This window comes from Choloepus didactylus, chromosome 8, assembly GCF_015220235.1.
Source record: "Choloepus didactylus isolate mChoDid1 chromosome 8, mChoDid1.pri, whole genome shotgun sequence".
In the NCBI taxonomy this organism is placed as follows: domain Eukaryota; kingdom Metazoa; phylum Chordata; class Mammalia; order Pilosa; family Megalonychidae; genus Choloepus; species Choloepus didactylus.
In genome coordinates this window covers 17838087-17859272 of record NC_051314.1, presented here as the reverse complement: position 1 = coordinate 17859272, position 21186 = coordinate 17838087, and the positions used below count along the sequence as shown (strand labels likewise).

General features: G+C 35.6%; 1 protein-coding gene across 21 annotated transcripts in view; it reads right to left on the bottom strand.

Moving 5' to 3' along the window:
• The window catches only part of RBFOX2 (RNA binding fox-1 homolog 2), a 313598-nt gene that overhangs the window by 29189 nt on the left and 263223 nt on the right, over positions 1–21186 (bottom strand). For 16 of the 21 annotated variants that reach the window (XR_005218211.1, XR_005218212.1, XR_005218217.1 and 13 more), the window contains 2 exons: positions 14440–14586; positions 8348–8401 (listed from right to left, as the gene is read on the bottom strand). Coding sequence is in view for 14 of the 21 variants with exons in the window: in XM_037844962.1 (XP_037700890.1) it covers positions 8348–8401; positions 14440–14586 (201 nt within the window). In the remaining 7 variants the exon portion in view is untranslated. The remainder of the gene's footprint in view (positions 1–8347; positions 8402–14439; positions 14587–21186) is intronic. The other 5 variants (XM_037844950.1, XM_037844964.1, XM_037844955.1 and 2 more) reach the window with 1 other exon arrangement.

The following is a 21186-nucleotide window of genomic DNA, read 5'->3' as shown; positions in this document are numbered from 1 at the left end:
GACAAAGCAGAAAACCAGGGACAGCACCTTTACACCTCTGTTCACATCAAATCTAAGTTATGGGTCAGAATCACACTATCGATGTCAGTATCAGCAGCATTTACTACATATTGACGTGACTATTTCATAAAATATCACATCAGTTTTTTTCCCTTGGTGCTTGTCCTTATCTTTCTACTCTAATTTTTCAAATAATTTTCCCAAGCTATTCCTATATTTCTAGGGCAATAAATTCTTAGGATTTTCTGGGAAAGTCCTCATTTCCTAATAACCTCATTGTCCTATAGCATTCTTTGAATACTACACAGTAGGATGACCCGGAACTGTTCATTTTTACTGAAGTTCTTCCTTGCTGCTTATCACAAGTATATGAAATGTGTTCTGGACTCAGATGGTCAGCAGTGTTCATTGTTCAATAAAAAGATTTTATGATAGCAACTCTATTACTTATTAGTAATAGAAGCTTATTACTCACGATTCTAAATGATTATATGGTTGGGTGACATTCCATAGAGGATTCCAATGAACTATCCAAACTCACAATATGGATATCACCACAAGTTTCTAGAAAGTGAAATGCTAAGCTGATAGAAATTTATAAATGTATATTGTTTAGGAAGTATATCAACTATGGATAATTTCAATTAAGATTCTTTCCTAAAGAATGTATAAATCTGTTGAAAATATCAATGAAAACATATTTTCTGAAATAAATTTTGGTATAAACATGTTACAGCCACTTTGATACTTCAAGGTATATGGTAAGTTATTAATGAATTACAATTTGTCTTCTACACAATCATTTGCTGAAGATAAGAAGCTAATTCTTCAATCTTAGAGGATCTTTCAATAAGAAAGTTAAACCTTTTAAGACAGGTCACACATAGTGATGAGTTTTCATATTACACTTTGAATGCATTTTAATTTGTATTCCAACTGATCCTGAAAGCCTTATAAATTTTATGCCTTGGGTTAAATTAATAAATTATACATTAATAGTTGAATAACTATTAATTTATGTGGAGACTAATACCTAGGTTTTTAATTTTAGCTTTTTTACTACATCTACACACACATATTTACACACGTACATGGTTGTCTTTTTAATACAACTATGGGATTAAAAAGGATAGATCTGTTTGTTTCATTTTGAAGTAGAGAAACTAGGTCAAACTGAGGTTGCATACCCAAGGATATTCAGCTAACAGTGAGAAAATTAGAAATTTAAGCAACTGAGTTCAGTATTTTACTAAACTTACATTAGTACACAAATCCTTCTAATTTTCTTTTCCATATTTAATTGCTAAATGTCTTCTGCAACCCGTCTTTCTGGAATGCTGACAGAACATGTGTGACATGGTAACTGCTTCCAAAAGAGTGAATGGTAGTATTACAAGCACTGAAATTTTACGGTCAGTAAATGATAAAGTTTAACATTAATGTCTGCTTACATAAGATTTCCTCAATAATGACTTTATACTCTGAGGAAAGACTAATCTAGATACCAAAGAAACAAAAAATAAAGCAATCGTTACAGACATTTTCATCTGAGGTACTAGAAGACCTCGTTGAAGCTTTGGGACTTCCTGATATGAAGCCTAAAGGTCAAGTCTTCCTTTCCTTTGAAGGAAAGGAGCCCTTATGGTACACAGAATGGCTGCCTCCCGAGGTTGCCTACATCCTAATCCTCAGAACTGTGACTAGGTTACCTTACATAGCAAAAGTGATTTTTCAGAAGTGATTAAGTTAATGATCTTGAGATGGGGAGACAATTCTGGTTTATCTAATTGTTTCCAAAGTAATCACAAGGGTGCTTCTAAGTGAAAGAGGGAGGCAAAAGGGTCCAAGAGTGATGTAGCCTGCAAAAGACTGGCCGTTGCCACTGCTGGCTCTGAAGATGAAAGGGGCTCCAAGGCAAGGAAAGCAGGCAGCTTCCAGGCAAAGAAAGGCAAGGAAATGTATTATCCTTTGGAGTCTCCTGAGGGAAAGCAGCCTTGCTGACACTTTGATTTTAACTTAGACCTATTTCAGACTTCTGACCTCCAGAACTATAAAATAATAAATTTGTGTGGGCTTAAGTCACCAAGTTTGTAGTAACTTGTATAGGAGCAATAGGAAACTAATACAGACCTCTTAGAATAAAAGCCTGTGATTAATATAACTGGCGTTCAAAAATATTGTTCTTATTTACTTCTCTCTCATGTTGAAACTTTAAAAAGGTGATTTTTCCATTAAGCCAACTTCACGCTTCCTTATCTAATATATTTACAGTTCAGTTTCAAGCATATTAACTGAAATAAAGCTTAAAATTGTTCTTAATATATTGTTTCTTCAATAAAATTGAGCATTAAAAAAATGTGCCAGGAACAACAATCAGAGGCAGCTGCCTTCCCCATACTGTCAACACCCCCTTTCAATGTGAACAAGTTAGGGTGGTCACTGTCTAGACACCCCTGAAGAGGGAGAAAAAGATTAAGTGAGAGGAAGGGGTAGCAACAAACAAGATTAAGATTTAACAAAGGTCTACGAACACTGAAACTTATATAAAAATAAATATATATTTTTAGATGCTGGGGTGTTGGAATGACTGGAAGGAGTAAATGACATGGTGGAACTGTAACCCATAACAATTTCTGAAATTACCTATATAACTACTTGTTGAGCTGGCACATCAAAAGTTAACACCATTCTGTATGTATGTTATATTTTACAATAATGGAAATAGTTGAAGTTGTGGAACCGTGACCCATGACATACTTTGAAATTTGCTAACTACTTGTTAAATCGCACTTTGAAAGTTATCACTGTTATGTATATATGTTAAAGTTCACAATTTAAAAAATGCATTAAAAAAAAAAGTGCAAGGAACTGAGTTAAGGATATCCACACAAATTAACCAAGTTTAAAAAGTCACCAATATGAAAATATGCTTACATGAAATTATGTTTAAGGTCCCTTCATCCTTAGAAATCTAATTCACATTAAGTTTTGGTAATTTCTGATCTCCTGTTCTGAAAAAAAGTTAATGTCTAAAACTAACACATTTTCTTGGAAGAGCTTCAAAATGATCACATAATATACCCAACAGGGACACATGAAAACCAGTCTGAATTGGTAAAAGTCAAACTGATTTAGTTTCAAACACTTAAGAGGAAGTATTTCAGGCATGTAAGATGTAATTGTTTTGTTATCTAAACTCTCATTAATAAAAAGATAAGCAAAAAGTAAATTTTTATTTTTATTTAAAAAAATGTTGAGATAATGTTTGTGTACACCTTCACTGTCCAATGTGAGCTAAGTGTGTAATTTTAAATTTTCTTGTAGCCACATTAAAAAAGTAAAAAGAAACGTGAAATTAACTTAAATATGTATATCTGTGTGTGATATATATAGGAACCACATATCCTACTGTAGCATTCAAGACCTCTATAAAGAAACTATATAATTCCTCATCCTTATGATGGAATCACTTCATATACCTTTTATTGAGTCAAACCAGGGCCCCCATTATTCCCTGAATCCACCAAACCTCAGGCTCTCCTACTCTATGCCATTCCTCACTCTAACAATGTATTTTATTTAACTCAATATATGCAACATTATCATTTTAACTTGGTATCAATACAAAAACATTATTAGTGAGATGCTTTACATTCTTCTTGTGCTTTGAAATCAGCACTCAATGTGACCACTGGACAGCGCAGGTCTATACATTTTAAATCCCACCTAAGGTTCTCAGTTCCCAAAGTCCTTCTGCACTAATATTCTAAATATACCAATGTTACATAAGAGATTTACTAGATATCTTAGCTGCCTTCTGGAAATGGAGGAATAGTGTGTTTACTAGATGTATAGTTGTGATTAAAACTTCCAATAAGTGTGACGGCAATTTTATCACCTGTCTTTGAATCTTTTTATATAATATCAAGAGCAAATAGGAGCCAAGTAACTTTCACCTTTTTAGTCTGGCCTCAGACTGCAATAAATAACAAGCAATAGGATGAACATTGCAAAAATGTACTTTTATTTGTATAATCTTTGAATTTTTCCATCTGAGAAGAATGAGAAAGAAAATTTACCATGTAACTTTTAAGGGAGAAATCAAAAGCAGATGGTTCTCCTGGGTATGGCCAGAATATAGAAATTAAAAAATAAATAAAAGAAAACTAAAACCCCTAAAATGGTAACAAAAGGAAAATAAACTAAGCCCTTTGGAAATTCATGCACTGTTAATTCAGTTTTAAGCATAATAATAAAACATTTCATCTCAGCATTATCTATCAGATTTTACTGAAAACCATTACTTAGTGCAACTTCAAAGGAAGTATTTTGACCATATGTTAAAAGAAATAAATAATTTCCCTTTGCAATTTCCCAAAGCTAGGGAAGTTGGCAAGAAATCACAGCACATTACTTGTGTCTAAGGCATGGGAATAGAGGTTTTTACCTTCCTTAACTCTAGCCTAAACTTAAGCCCGGCACAAATCCAGATCCCTATCATTCCAGAAATCCCCTTGAGAAGTACTGAGAACACATTAACTAAAAATTTGCTAGAATTTTCAATAATTGTTGCTGTGCTCTATCAGGCAGATCTTTAGTGGACTTAGTAATTGGCACTGCCTGAAGAGGTGAAGGGCTTCTACATACTCAATATTTATAACACATGTCCCTTCAAGGGACAACTATACCAAGAGTATTTTGATAAAGCTTTATGGAAAACATAAACACTAAAATCTGTGTGTTTCTTTATTTAATAAGCTTGATAATTATCACAAACTGTTATACAGGGCTGGGTAACAGTCAACAGGATGGTAGAAAGTCTGATGTTCAACAACGGAATAAACTTTTCAAAAGCAGCAAGCTATTAGTCACTAAGAGTGTCAAGCAGAGAATGCAAGTCAGTAATACTGGGGGTTTAACTAGGTGACCATTATTTAGGGTTCCGTTTAAGATTCTATGTGAGATAAAAGACCGGAAAGAAATACATGAGAATACTAGCAGTGCTTGATACTTGTTAGTGTACTACGTATAATTTTTCTTTCCACTTCTCATTAAACCCCATGTTTTACTTTTATAATGGTTTTTAAAAGGGTGCTTTTTAAAATCCATTACTCAAATGATCTATAAGGAAAGTGGCGATATAATTTATTGCTCAAACTGGGATACTCTGAGAGATAAAAGAAACATTATAAATAATTATGCTAAGGTATAGACATAAAGTGGGACTACCCTGGATAAACCCTGAAACATGGTCACTCTACCTACAAATTATCTTCTTGTTATTTGTGTTACACTTTGTCATAACTGGTGAAATTTGGAGAATCAATAAAGCTATGCATACCCATATAATCATTTTCTAGATCTATTTGAGTGAATCAGTCAACTTTCTGGCAGGGGTACCATTTTTAATCATATCCTAATTGTACATTTTCAAAAGGATAGTCTTTGTTTCAGTTAATTACAGAAAATTAGACACAGCTGATTTCTTTTTATGTGTTTACAAAAGAGTAGGGAGTAAAAAGATTTTTAAAAATCACATGAAATCATTTAAATATATATGTACGCATGTGGGTCCATGTTTATAATATATATTCATTCCACAATCTAGGTATGCCAAATGCAGAATATGAAGGTCAAAGATGAAAGAAAAAATGGCCAACAACAACGAAACAACTTCTTCCTAGAGAAGAATTTTAACTCCATAGGCAAGTCTGAAAAGGCGGAATATCGGTAGGGAGGCAGGGAGTGGACGTGGCTATGTAACAGTGTACAGGTACATTTTCAAATGAGTCTATTCTAAAGCCCTGGGCCAAGTCTCATTCTTTAAAACAAGATGTGATAGCCACTTTTTTTTCCTTTGGAGCAATTTGGTTAAAAACTATTTTACATTTAAGTACTGCTTATCTCAGAATTATTTTGTAACTAATTTAACATTATTGCCTGAAAAAAAAGTTCAACAAAGCTAATTTCTGTACAGAGAAGCACTTTATTTAAAAGCCTGAAAAACTCTTAACTAAACAACAGGACCACGCAAGTCTCTTTTTTCTTTGGCTCTTTTCAAGACACACTGTAATTTTATAGTTAACCCCAAACATAAAAAGAGGAACTACACTTAATTCACAAAAAGGACAGTACTCATTAATTTATCTTAGGTAGATCCCAGAGGAGGCATTTATTGGTTTGACTCCAAAACAAACCTCTATTAACAGCCTCAGAACAGATCCAGGGGATCCTATTTCAGCAAATAAATTAAAGTTACGTTAAGAAGGGTAAAGGATGAAGCAAGGTTTTGTATTAGTCTTAGAGGGCATGATGATGTGCTTTGTTTTTAAAAACATTTATCAATCAGTTCACAGTCTGTCTACCCTTTAGCAGCCCAAAGGAAAAGAGGGGCAATGAGGACACAGCATCAAGCTGAGAGAAGCAGCATACATTTTGGTTCCCCAAAGAGAAAAGGAAGGTTTGTGTCATTATTTTAAAATGACAATTACAGGGAGAAGCAATTGGATTATGTAAATTTAAAAAATTCTGGTAGCAGGCAAATCCTTGAAGTCAATGAAAGAAACCTTATGATCAATTTCCTTTGCTTCACAATAATTCAGCCAAATTATTTTCTCAGTAAGAAGCAAGTCCTCTATGCCTGATGAATTATATCGGGTTTTCCACTGTTGGAGTCTAGTTAAGAATATTTTAACTAGTGCACACACTTAAAATTGAAAATATTCAAAGTACTACTTTAGATAAAGAGCGTGGACAAATAATCTTCACGTATTTATTTTACATTCATGTGCTTCCCATCTCTACATCACTGCCACTTTTCACCATATAGCTAAGAAGTCACAAAAAATAAAAGCAAATTAAACAACAAAGAAATAGAAATCCACTGTGAGGAAATCATAAGCATAAATAGTTTTATTAGTTGCAGTTTGAATAGATTTCACCTAAAAAATACTTACCAAGTAAGTGTTGGAGAAAGTTCTGTATAGACAATTAACCTTTTTTGTTTTAACTGAAAACTAGAAGCTTAGAGTATAATTACCTCCTTAATAGTTAACAAATAATTATTATAGTCTGGATTGAGCAGGAGCATTAAAACAGTGCATACGTTTGTATTAGTACAGATGGGGAAAGGAGGCATATGTAACACTTGTAGATACATATTACTAATTCCCAAAGTATGGTAAATTTGGAGTAGGACATTGAAGAGAGGTAAATGTGAATTCATTTCTTGGCTTTACTGTATTTAGCTTTGCTCAAATTACATTCTTAGGGGATTTAATCATAGTCAAGAGCTGTTTTCAAAGTTCAGCAGAGATGACCAAGTGAAAATTAATTAAAAAACTGTTCCAGTCTAAAAATGTAAGTGGAAATGAACACAGCAAGGTGAATATTTACAGGCTTGGCCAGGACTGATTGTTTCTATGGGGTGCATTTCACTTCTTGAGGAAGAAAACTTTCAAATAAAATTTCCCCAAATTCTGTTCATCATATATGTTTTTACAACACCACTGTTAAGACTGTAACTATGCCATGACTTCATTCCTGAAAACCCCACTGCTTACTTTAGTGCATAAAATTCTAAATCATCAAGATTGAAAGCAAATTAATAAAGGAAAACAAATTTTAACTAAAAATTTCAGTTCTCATATAGAACACATTTAGAAGACACATACATCTTATTATACAATTTACTCTTATGTACTCTTACATACACTATTATTCCTATGCAAAAAAACCTAACTCACTGTATTTGCCATTTAAATGATTCTACAGCCTGAAGCTTCCCCATCCAGGTATGACTTAATGGAGGAAGTGGGTTCACAGCGAATTCCTCAGTCACCATTCACATTATTTAAGCTTCATTAAAATTTATTCAAAAGAGACAGGAAGTCAGCTGAAAAAATGAAACATTATATTTGTTCTAAGGATGACATTTTAAAGTTGAATTTTAAAAAGCTGAATTGTTCTAATACAATACAGAATGGAATCCTCATAGAAGTTCACCTCATAGAAGTCCAGTCTATCCCACCTGCCTTCAGAATAAGAAAGCTTAGGCCAAATTTCAGTCTGATAAAGGACTGGTGCCTCCTACACCCTATCTTCCTTATGGCCGTGTTCTCCCTTGAAGTTCTCTTGCTCCTACCCCACCATTCTCCCAATTTAAGTGTTAAGGTAAGGTATGGTCATATGATAGATTATTTTTTGAAGATTATCTAACACAAGGTAGACATTTGGGATACTTTTTCACAGGCTTGAAAAATAGCTTATGTTTCCTGATTACTTACTATTTAAAATAAAACAAAACTAAAAAGAAATCAAGCACACTGGATACTGATACGGAGCTTACCTTAGACCCACGTTCATTAAAGATTATTTCTACATCTAGGATTTTGCCAAACTGCTGCAGAAACAAAAATAACAACACTTATTAATGGTCATCTTTTTATCTACATATTTTACTTTCTTCTGAAAAAGGTATCCCACAACCCCCCCGAAACTACTTATTCAATGTCCACATTTCTGTTTATTGGTAGGTCCTGTTATCAGTTTCTGATTTTTTTCTCATTACTAAGCCAATGGCTTCTCCTTTTTCACTCCTCTCTCAATCTGTTCACTCACACATTGTCCATGTACATGGTGGAAACTGTATATAGGTGTATATATCACCCTAATATATATCCCTTCACGTGGACAAGAACTGGGGATTTTCCTACCTACAAACTCTACATTTTAAAATGTCTCAGTTGAGAAGGAAATCCAACTAGGTAGAAAGATACACTACTCAAGGCTGTTTTTCCTCTCCCTTCTTCTTCTTATTTACACAATAATGTTCATTATACAAAAATTAGAAAATATTTTAAAAAAGGAAAAGGGGAAACAGAAAATAATCTACAATCCTACCATCTTAACATTTTGGTACACAGTCTTCCTGACTTTTCTACAGGCATCTTTATAAGCAACATAGAATTCAGACACACTCCACATACTGTTTTATAACTTTCTTTTATTTATTTTAAACTTAACAATATACCATGAATAAGTTTCCAAGTTAATAAATATGTATCTGTATTATCATGTCCATAGGGTACATGCTATTCTAACATAGTTAACTTTTTTTGGGAGATTAAGGATGATTCTATTTACTTGTTACTTTACTATTTTTGCAATGAACATCAAGAACATTTTTAACAACAATTATGCTTAGTAATTGCTTAGATATTTTAACATTTGGAAAAACAAATAAAGCTAAAGACACAAGGTTCAAATAGCTGATTAGAGGGTCATACACAAAACAGTAATTATTTGGAGGGAGGTATACATAAGGTGACAAAACTGTTTTAATCAATACTTGGACAAACTGAATCAAAGGCATAAGCAGTAAATCTCTAGACATCTTTTCAGCTCATAGTTATCTATTTCATCTGGATTTCAAACCAGACTTCAGGAAATACCAAAAAAAAAAAAGTGAAAAGAGCAAAACAGACACCATACTTTTTCATGGGTTTGAATAGTTTCTACCTTTATTATCAAAAAACATGTTAACGAGGGCTCAAATTTCCTAGAGTAAGATATCTGGGTTTGATTCCAGTTTCATCATGTAATAGAAAACTAGAAAAATCAAGGGAAGAGGAACATGTCTTATTTTAGGTAGGAGGGCATTTTATTTTATTTCTCTGACTCTCCTATAAAACTAAGATTCATATGATACTTAAGAGTTTGTTTTCTTTTACATTTTCTAATATATCCTCAAACATGCTTCTGGAGTAAGGATTACCTTTCTTTTATGGTTAAGGAAAATGAGGCTGAAAGAAGCTATTTGTCAAGTTTACAGAGCTAATACAATGAATAGAGCATGGAATCCCTGCTCTATATTTATATATTTACCAATGCTGCTGTTCTTCTATGTAACAGCTATTAACCATGTAGAAGAAGACAGAGCAACCAGTCATCCCTTGCAAGGAAAAATTTCTTTTGCCCTTTGTACTTACAGGAAAGGCATAATACATCTTAAGAAATCACTGCTAACTGGCTTAGGCAGATATTCAATGGACACTATTTTTCTGACTCAAGAGAAACCATACATCTGACAGATGAGGATGTACCCCATTTTTGCAGACCTCCAGAGACAAAGATTCATATTATCTCTGATAATTCAGTAGAAAGTCTAATAACTCATGTGTCCAGGAAGTTTCTTCTTATGCATAACCTAAGTCCTTTATGTTGCCCTTCATGTTCTCTGTTACCCTCTTTTCTGTAGGGATGGAGAACAGTTGTTATCATTCCATGTACAAACTCTTCCAGTACTTTAAGAACATCAATAAATCTGAATCTTGGCCTTCTCTCTTTTTTTAAAAATTTTATTTTGAAATAAATTCAAAGTTATAGGAACAGTTGCAAAAACAATACAAACCCCATACACAGAACTCCAGCATTCCATGACCTCCCTCCCCCAATACCCCGATCCACTAACTTTAACATGTTGTAACACTGCTATTTCTTTCCCTCCCTCCCTCCCTCTCTCCCTATCTATCATCCATCATCTATTGCTCTGTCTTCTGAACATACGAGAGCTAGCTGCACACATCCTTGAACAAACACTATAATTCACATATACAATTCCCTTGAACAAGAACATTCTTTTATGCAATCCCATTAAGCACAGCTAAGAAGTACAAGAGAGTCAACAATGATACAAAGCTTACAGTCTATATTTCCTTTTCCTTATTTCTCAACTGTGACCCTTTGAGCCTCCTGTCCTCCATCCTCAGATCCCATCCAGGGTCATCCTTGGCATTCAATTGTCATTTATTTAGACGGTCCCCCCCCCCCCAATTGTGGAAACATATATACAGCCTAAATCTTCCCATTCCACCCCCTCCCTAGCCTTCCATTAGTGGGATTAATCACATTTAGAATGTTGTAATGCTCTCACCTTTCCACCATCCATTACTAGAAATTTCCGTTCACCTCAAACAGCAACCCTACACTCATTTCTTAACTCCTCATTGCCCCTTCCCCCATTTCTCTTAACTCATACTCTACTTTTAATCTCTATGGTCATATTCTCTAATAATTTCTTTGTGTTTACTGTGGGGCTTAAAATTAAACTTTTAAATCCATAACAATCTTGTTTTTCTTTGATACCAACTTAATTTCAATAGGACACATAAACTATGTACCTATACTCCTCCATTCCCCCACCTTTATATAGTTCTTGTCAAAAACTACATATTTTACATTGAGTTCAAAACTAATTTGCCATTAGAGTTTGTGTATTTTATATCATGTAGGAAGTAAATAGTGGAGTTACAATTCAAAAATTATTGACTTCTATTTGTATTTCATTGTGGTCAGAGATTGTGCTTTGAATATGTTCAATTGTTTTTTTTTGTTTTTTTTTTTTTTTTTTTTTAATTTATTGAGGCTTGTTTTATGACCCAGCATATGGTCCATTCTGGAGAAAGATCTGTGATCACTAGAGAAAAACGAGTGTCCTGGTGATTTGGGATGTAAGGTACTATATATGTCTGTTAAAATTCTCTATATCTCTTTCTCCTTTCTTTGTTTCTCTGTCGGTAGGGCTCCCCTTAGAATCTGAAGTAGGGCAGGTCTTTTATTGGCAAACTCTCTCAGCATTTGTTTGTCTGTGAAAAATTTAAGCTCTCCCTCAAATTTGAAGGAGAGTTTTGCTGGATGAAGTATTCTTGGTTGGAAATTTTTCTCTCTCAGAATTTTAAATATGTCATGCCACTGCCTTCTCGCCTCCATGGTGGCTGCTGAGTAGTCACAACTTAGTCTTATGTTGTTTCCTTTGTATGTGGTGAATTGCTTTTCTCTTGCTGCTTTTAGAACTTGCTCCTTCTCTTCAGTATTCGACAGTCTGATCAGAATATGTCTTGGAGTGGGTTTATTTGGATTTATTCTATTTGGAGTTCGCTGGGCATTTATGCTTTGTGTATTTATATTGTGTAGAAGGTTTGGGAAGTTTTCCCCAACAATTTCTTTGAATACGCTTTCTAGACCTTTACCCTTCTCTTCCCCTTCTGGGACACCAATAAGTCTTACATTTGGATGTTTTATTTTATCTATCGTATCCCTGAGATCCTTTTCGATTTTTTCGATTTTTTTCTCCATTCTTTCTTTTGTTCGTTCATTTTCTGTTCTGTGGACCTCTAGGACACTGAGTCATTGTTCAGCTTCCTCTAATCTTGTATCATGAGTATCCAGAGTCTTTTTAATTTGGCCAAAAATTTCTTTTATTTCCATAAGACCTTCTATTTTTTTATTTAATCTTGCAATGTCTTCTTTATGCTCTTCTAGGGTCTTCATGTCCCTTTTATCCTGTTCCATGGTCTTCTTCATGTCTTTTATATCCTGTGCCATGTTTTCGTTCCTTGATTGTAGTTGTTTGATTAATTGTGCCAAGTACTGTGTCTCTTCTGATATTCTGATTTGGGTGTTTGGGATCGTTCTCCATATTGTCTGGTTTTATCATATGCATTAAGATTTTCTGTTGTTTTTGGCCTCTTGGCATTTGCTTTGCTTGACAGGGTTCTTTCAAGTTGTAAAAAAAAATACCAATCTAATTTTTCAGAAATACAAGTTAGTGGCGTATACTTCTCCAACTAATCAGCAGATGGTGTCTGCAAGTCACCTATACCCCTCAAGTCAGTTCTCCCCAACTCTGTCTCTGTGGTGTGTGGTTTTGGAAATGATTTTTGTGGGGTTCAGTTGGTGAACTTAGTTTGGGTTTGTTGTTGGAGCTGTCCACCCTGAACTTGGGGCGTGTATCTGGGTGGTCAGGGAGGCAGGGCAGCTTTAATATTCAAACCTCCCAGGTATTCCCAGAGAGTCAAGGCTGTTGCAAGAGTCTAAGCCTTCATTTCAGTTTTGCCCCAGATTTTCTCTGTTGCTGATCCACAAACCACTGGCATTGATGTAGCGTCCCTGAGTTTTCTGAGTGGGACCCCGTTCTCAGCTGTGATCTTCCAGGACCTCTGCTGAGGGAAGGCTGTGCTACGTCACTAGTGCGTGTCGTCCCTCAAGGGAAGCCCCGGGCCGCCAGGCCGTGCAGGGGCGCTCTCTGCCTGATGCAAAGATTAGTCTATAATTCTTCACTGGTGTAAGTTCTGAATGAAAGGTAGTAGAGCTGGGTCCCATCCCTTTCCTCTTAGAGAAGATAGATGCCTTAGGGGAGGTCATTAGCATTTCAATGGTCTCTCTCTGCCTGTGCTATACCCTTGTCTGGGTCACAGAACTGGGAACTGAAAATGGCCGAGGCTTTCCCCACTGAGTCGAAAAAGGAACAGAGCTAGTCCGAGGTGACCCTCCAGCTCTCCAAGGTCAGTTGTCACCCAAAGCCTCTGTCTACTTGTTGGGGATTCGTACCTGTAGTGAGCAGTTCACACTTGCTAATTAAAACCCCAGTTGGAGCTCAGCTGAGCTATATTCGCTTGCTGGGAGAGAGCTTCTCTCTGGCACCACGAGGCTTTGTAGCTCGGGCTGTGGGGGAGGTGTCTCCCAATTTGGATCCACAGTTTTTACTTACAGATTTTATGCTGTGATCTCGGGCATTCTTCCCAATTCAGGTGAGTGTATGATGAGTGGACGATCACGTTTGTCCCCCTGCAGTTATTCCGGATTATTTACTAGTTGTTTCTGGTTTTTTTCAGTTGTTCCAGGGAGACTACTTAGCTTCCACTCCTCTCTGCCGCCATCTTAGATCCTCCCCCCTAGGTTCTTGGCCTTCTCTTCAGTGTGGAAAACACATCCAGGTAATCAGGTATAAGTGACAAAACTTTGCTCCAGTTGTCTTGCCCCCATCAATTGGCTACAACAAAGATTTAAAGACGGGCATGTGCTTGTTGGCAAAGCACTAAGAAGCTATCCTACTCGAATTTTTAAAAACCAATGATTATTTCTTGGTCCTGGGGATCTTGTAAAAATGCCAAAGCCGCACTTCAGATTGATTACATCACATTTGGGTATGGAACACAGGCATCACTATTTTTAAGCTCCCCAGGTGACTTCTAACGTGCAGAAAAGTTGAGCAATCACTACTCTAAAAGAATGTGTATGTTTGCTCTTTTAGGTGAAACCAAGCATTGATTGATATGTTTTCTAAAATTGGTATGTGAGCAGGACGATGTCCCGGTTTGCCAGAGTTTCTTGATTTTAAGCACTACAAATCTCAGGTTTCAAAAAACCGCTCAGCAAACCAGAGGCATGGTCACCCTATGTGTGTGAGAACCTTCAAGTTCAATAAGAGTAAGTAGGTGATAGAAAAAGGTTTCTAAAAGTGTAATGAAAATACTGATTTACCTCATGATCTTTATCAATCTGTTTGCATTTTTACACTAGATTACTAACAGCTAATAACTCATTTGGTGTATTGAACTAAATTTAATTGTAAAACCAATAAGGACTTCAGAGACTTACCCCAAACATCTGTCGGAGGTCAGGGTCCCGGAAGCGGAAAGGAATATTAGAGACATGCAGCCGTTTAGGGGTAGATTTACTCTCTGAGTTTTCACTACTTTGTGTCTGTGACTGCTGGCCGTCTGTCTGCGCTCCCCCTTCTGTCTGCTAGGCAAATAAATAAACATAGAATGAAAAATAAAAACAATTACTTCCCAAGAATTATGTATAATAATTAAAGTCCTCTCCCACCCAATCATTCTCAGTGTCTTCAGGCAAAATTATAGTTGTCCCTTCAAAGACAAAAAAACAAGCCACCTATGTTAAAAAACACTATAATCTACAAACAAAATATAGGTCTTTTGAATATTTATAGTACATTAGCAAAATGGGAGATGAGAGACCCAGAATCACTAAGAATCTTGCCTAAGATCACAAGGAGATTACATCAGGATAACTGAAGATAACAGAATACTATCTTAATTCTTAGAGCTTTTATTTTTTGAGGTTTTTCTATTCCCAAATGAAGAGTCTATTGTGCTTAGTTTGGAAATAATTACATTTTTGGTCTATCATCTCAGGCTCTCTCAAGGAAATAAAATACAGGAATATTTTTTATTTCACTCCCTCTATTTGTTCTAGAGTTTATGACTACTGGGTTGCTAAAGCACTACAATGATATTATTTATGAAGAGAAGACACCTGGTGACAAAGGGCAATTTGCTTGAAAATTGAAGCTTCTTATTTAGAAACTAATGTGTACTCTTCTCCAAAATGTATACAATTCCAGCTAATTTTAGCACAGGGGACCCATCTTTCTGTAGCCCAGAGCAAATATGTATTCAGCACCAGAGAATGTAACTGTTGGAAAAGGTTTTAAAGGATCCTGTCAAACCTACAACACATAAATGTCATGTGTGTGTGTGTCTGTGTTGTGAAACAGTTTATAAGTGAGTGTGGCTTTGCATTTTTAATCATGAATCTCTTTTGTAATGTCCCAGGCAGGCATCCATCTAATTTTTTTTCACTACATCCTCAAAAGTTGCTATTTGAGAAACATTTCTGACAAATATCTAACAGGTGTGACATTCTAGGCATGCAAAAAGATATTTATTTTGAAGTATTCATCTGGCAATTTAAGAACCTTATGTTTTTATTATTTCCTATGAATTGCATGCCAAACTGGTGGCTTGCTGAGCTGATTAAACCAGCATACTTTAGAGACAGGAGTGGAATTTGCTGTTCTTACTGTCTCAATCGAGACAGAACTGAATCCACAGGTTCTTCTGCGTCCCATCCTACAGAAAGGATCCCCTCCCTTTGACCCAATGTTGAAGCGTGAAGAAATTGTGATGAGAAGTGCTTTTGACTCAGAGATGTTAGCAACCATTTTGAAATGAAATTTGAGACTTCAAAATATAAAGAATAATCAGGAATAAACTCCAAATGAATACCAGCTTTTCAAGTTTCAATCTAAGTGATGGTAGTTTTTAAAAATTTCATTCCATTCAGTCCCTGCAGATGGCCTAAATGTGCAATGACTCATGTGATGTAAAAATAGCAGAAAAAGAAAGAGCTATGAAGCAATGTTCTGTGAAAGTGTAAGGTTTTCAATCTTCAATTTGAGCATAATGCAGACTAAACAAAACAAATTCCAGTCAAAGATAAAATTCACCAAGTTACTAAAACAGCATCATGGACACCAATATGCAGTCAAAGCAGTAAGCATCAATACAATTAATGCCATTCAAGCACCTTCAAATTTGCCTCTTACATCTCACATCTGTATCACAGAAAACTCTATTTTCAATCAAATTTTAAAACCACCAGAATGTATCTGCAGGATGACAGTGTATCACTCTGAGAAAAGTTAAAAAGACTGATTCTACAAGCTTCCAACCACATATTTATATATAATATATATGCAGTCCATCCAACTTGAAATAATGTGTGTGAGATGGCAATATAATGAAAACTAGTGATTACATCAAAGCATGCTGTTGGAGATACTTATTCGTTGCTGTGGCAAGTTCTTTGCTGCCCTAAAGACGAAATCTGAGGAGGAGGTTAGAAACCAGATTGGTTAATTTTCAGGCTTGCAGTGAACAACTGCATTTTGTAAAAGTAGGAAATTTTTAGTTCTAGGGAGACTTGGTAAGTGGAAAAAGTGAACTATCATTTCTAAAATTCTCAGGTTTAATGTGAATTTTTAAATTGAAGTATAACACACACAAAAATGCACGAATCACAATTGTACAGTGTGAATGAATTTCACAAGTACACCCATGTAACCATTCAAATTAGACCAAGAAACAGAACTCCAGGAGCCCCTCTAGCCACATGCCAGCCACCATATCCTGAGTTCTAACTCCATAGACTAATTTCAGAACCTGTCATTCAACCACTCTCTGTTGGAGATTGAATCATGCCCCCCACAAAAGATATGTTCAAGCATTAATCTATGTTCCTGTGGGTATGAAAACATTCGTAAATGTGACCTTTGAAGATGTCATTATTAGTTAAGATGTGGACTCATTTGTGAAGGGATCTTCAAAGATCCCGTTTTGATGAGGCCAAACTGAGTAAGGGTGGGCCTTAATCCACATGGCTGGGTGGAGTCTTTATAAGCAAAGGAAACTGGACAGAGGAGTAGAGAAGCCAGAATTCAGAAGAAGTCAGAGAATGACACAGATCTCCATGTGATAAAGACAGAGTTGCAAGCCAAAGAACCCCAAGGATTGTGGCAAGCCAGCACCAGAACACTACAGACTCTGGGAGAAAACCCAATCCACCGAGACCCTGATTGTGGACTTCTTGCCTTCAAAACCATCAGACAACAATTTTTTTTTGCTTAAGCCAAGCAGTGTGTGGTATTTGTTACGGCAGCTCATGCAAACTAAGACACTCTCCTTGGTTGAACCTGCCCACAAAAGCTGCAACCCTGAATAAACGCAACCATTAATTTTATCTGCCTAACCTGGGCAGGTAACTGTTGCTAGAAGAAAAATCATTCAACACAGTCACCAACCTAAAAAGGGCCCTTAATACTACTCCTCAATCTTACCAACTTTTTCCAATTAGCTAGTGTTCCTACTTTCAAATATAATACTGTTTCAGATTCCTTTATTCTCTTCAAAATCTCAGGTTCTTTCCTTCTTTCCACTATCACAATTTTGTTGAGAAATGGGAATTCCCCATAGAATAGCAACTTTTTTGCTCTTTTTGCTATATGCCAGACCCTGCTCTAAGCCTTTCAATAATAATTAATACATAAATAGTGTTTACTAGTTGCTAAACACTGGTCTAAGTATTTTACATATTTTTATTAATTAAATTATTTCAACAACCCTATTCCGTAGGTACTATTTTTCATCCCAATTTTTCAGATGAGGAGATTGAGGAATAGAAAGACTGCCTAAGTAATGGAGCAGGGACTTGAACCCAGGCAGTCTGGCTCCAGAATATATGTTCTTAAAAACAATATTATATTGTACTTTACATGGGTTATTTTCCTTAGCCTTGCAATAACTCTTATGAGGTGGGTACTCTTATTATCGCCAACTCAGTGAAAAAACTAAGGTATAGAGAGGTTAAGAGGGTTAATTGCCCATGGTCACATAGTTAACAGCAGAGTAGGAATTCAAAACTAGGCCGTCTAATTTCATATGTTATACCACTTCCCTTCTAGCGCTGCACCCATCCTCTCTTCTTTTCTTCCCATTAGAATGGAAAAACACGTGCTGATTCCATTCTCTCTCACCTTCTAGGACCCACATCTGAAGCAGCAGCGATTTTCCTGGGGTGGAGATAGGCATGGGGATAAGAGACAGGAAGGCTACCAAAGAGGTAAGGTGTGTTTTAGACTTGAGAGAAGTGGGTCAGCTATGTAGGGGGAGGACAAGCAAGAGAAAAGAACACCAGCAAAGACATAACAAAATTCACTTAGGAAAAAATCAGAGGACTAATAACTTGATACTAATAGGAGACAAAAAGTAGAAGTGGATCAGCTATGTAGGGGGAGGACAAGCAAGAGAAAAGAACACCAGCAAAGACATAACAAAATTCACTTAGGAAAAAATCAGAGGACTAATAACTTGATACTAATAGGGGATAAAAAGTAGATTTCTGTACATAATGGAAACAGGAACAGAAAATATTGCTCAAGGTATACTGAATGTAATTAGTTAAGATTAGAACTCATTTGATTTTTCTCCTCTTTAAGTTTATTTTGCTGTAGACCACTAATTGTTAAAATAGACCAGAGAGGAAAAATATGAAAGATTTTATTATTGTGAAAAGGGGACAAACTGTTTTCAGAAAAATCTCAGTCAATATAATATTAATTTGCTTTATTTTCTATTGTTAACTGCTAAGCAACTTTACTGATGATAAAGACAACATTCCAAGGTTCTGTTTTTCTCTTCTGTAGTCATTCCCTGACCTCATTTATTCACTGGGCAGGCGATGAAACAAAAGAGGCTGGAGTCTGTTTACTGATAGTTTATAGCAAGGACTGGAAGTAGCACGGCTCTGATGCAATCATATGACCAGAACTTACATCCATCCATCCTTCAAACAACCCTTCATCTTCCCAAGTAAAGAGGTGAGGTGTGTTTTAGACTTGAGAGAAGTGGGTCAGCTATGAAGGGGGAGGACACGCAAGAGAAAAGAACACCAGCAAAGATGTAACAAAATTCACTTAGGAAAAAATCCCCTAAACAAGACTAGGATGCTAGTTTAAGTTAAATTATGGGAGGGGAGCAGGTATACTCAAAGAAGAAAAATGACCCTTGAAATTAAAAGCATCTCAACACTGCACAGAAACCTAGGACTTCTTACATTTAATAGCAAATCAGATTTTTAAGTCTCAAAATCTCATTCTGTAAATAAGAACTAAATATGTATTTTTTTTTGATGACCCCAAACTTTAAAAATCCTTAAATGGATTCATTTTTCTAACTTTTTTCCCCTCTGAAACAATGGAACTATTTTAACTATTTATACATTTTGAACAAATGTTCTAACAAGTTTGAAAGCGAACTCTGGGCAATACTAGACGAAGTACTACTTTCTGAGTTTCTATCATAGTACTTAACACATAACCTGAGATCCTAAGGAATCTCAATGAATTTGGGAATAATATTTTGGTTTATAGATTATCCATTTTCTTCAATATTTATTTCTCTCCTTGCTTCTTTTCTGTGGATGTCTTCATTTCCTATTTCTACCTCTGTGAGACTGAAGGGGGAGAAAGGGAAAGAAGAAATTCAATTTAGCACACTAAAATTTCTTACATCATTCATGTCTGAAAATGTCTATTTAACCATCCAATTTTAATGATAATTTGGCTGGGTATAGAATTGTGGGTTGAAAAAAATCTCCTTCAGAAATTTGAATGCAACTCCTGTTTTCTAGCTTGCAGTGTTGCTTTTGAAAAATCTGAAGCTGTTCTGATTCCTATCCTTCTGTGTGTGATCTCCACCCCCCTCTTGTCCACTCTGTCTGGCTTATAGGGCCATCCAATTATGTCCACTGTTCCAAAATTTCATAGTGATATGCCTTAGTGTGGGTTTATTTTCATCTATTTTACTGAGCATTCTGTGGTCTCTTTCAATTTGGAAATTAATGTTCTTCAGTTCTGGGAAAGTTTCTTGAATTCTTTCACTGATAATTCCCTTTTACACATTTTATCTTTCTCTCTCTCTTGGATACTGGATCGTCTAGACTGCACCTCTAATTCTTTTATGTCTTCTCTTGTATCTTCCATCTCCCTGCCTGTTGGCTCTATTGTGTAGCATACAGGTCCTTGATCTCTCATATGAAACCTCTGGGGTCAAATGTTTATCAGAATTCAAAATTTTAGGATTTTAGAAAGGAAACATGTTGCATAACCCGTAATATAAAACCTTCGATGACACTTAGGACAGTGATATTTATTTAGCAAAATGTATGCATATCCACAAGTGAAATAAAGACTTAAAATATATTGTTGGTTTTACTACAAACTTAGGAAAAATCATCTGATTTTCTGTGGATTTCCTATTCCTCAATTTCTTCTTCCAGCCCTTCAATGGAATTTTTCATTTTGTTGAGATGCTTTTAATTTCAAGGGTCATTTTTCTTGAGTATACTTGTTCCCCTCTCCTAATTTAACTTAAACTAGCATCCTGGTCTTGTTAAGGGGATATAGCATCTTCTCTTACCTCTTAAAGGATATAAATGATGTTTCGGTAATTTGGGAGGTGAAGGGGTTCCTTCAAATTTCTTTCTTTTTTTTTTTTTCTCCAAATTTCTTTTTTCTGTTTGTTTTTATTCTCCATCTTCCTCAGGATGTAGTAATCCTTGGCTGGATGTTCCTGATTAAGAATGGGGAGGGTATGGCGTGTGATGGCTAAAACTGCCTGGAAGTACAGAGTGGGGGGTTGATGACTTTGTAATTCATACTAGGTTAAGTTAGGTAAGTGATTTGCTGGAAGAACACCGACATGTATACTGTTAAGTCTTTTCCTTTGAGCTAGTCAGGCTCTCCAGAGAAGAATCTTCCAATCTTCTAACCAGTGCTACTAGTTTCTGAAACTTTTGAATTTTTTGTGGTGTAAACTGAATTATTTCACACCTTTTCCTACTACTGGCTTAGGCAATCAGCTCATATGAGTCTATTAAGTAATTTAAAAATTGGTCTTCTACTTTCCAACTTCCAAAATTGTGCTACAGACTCTTCTCATGACCTCTAGTTCTTATGGGTTTATATTCCTAAAAATATACAGA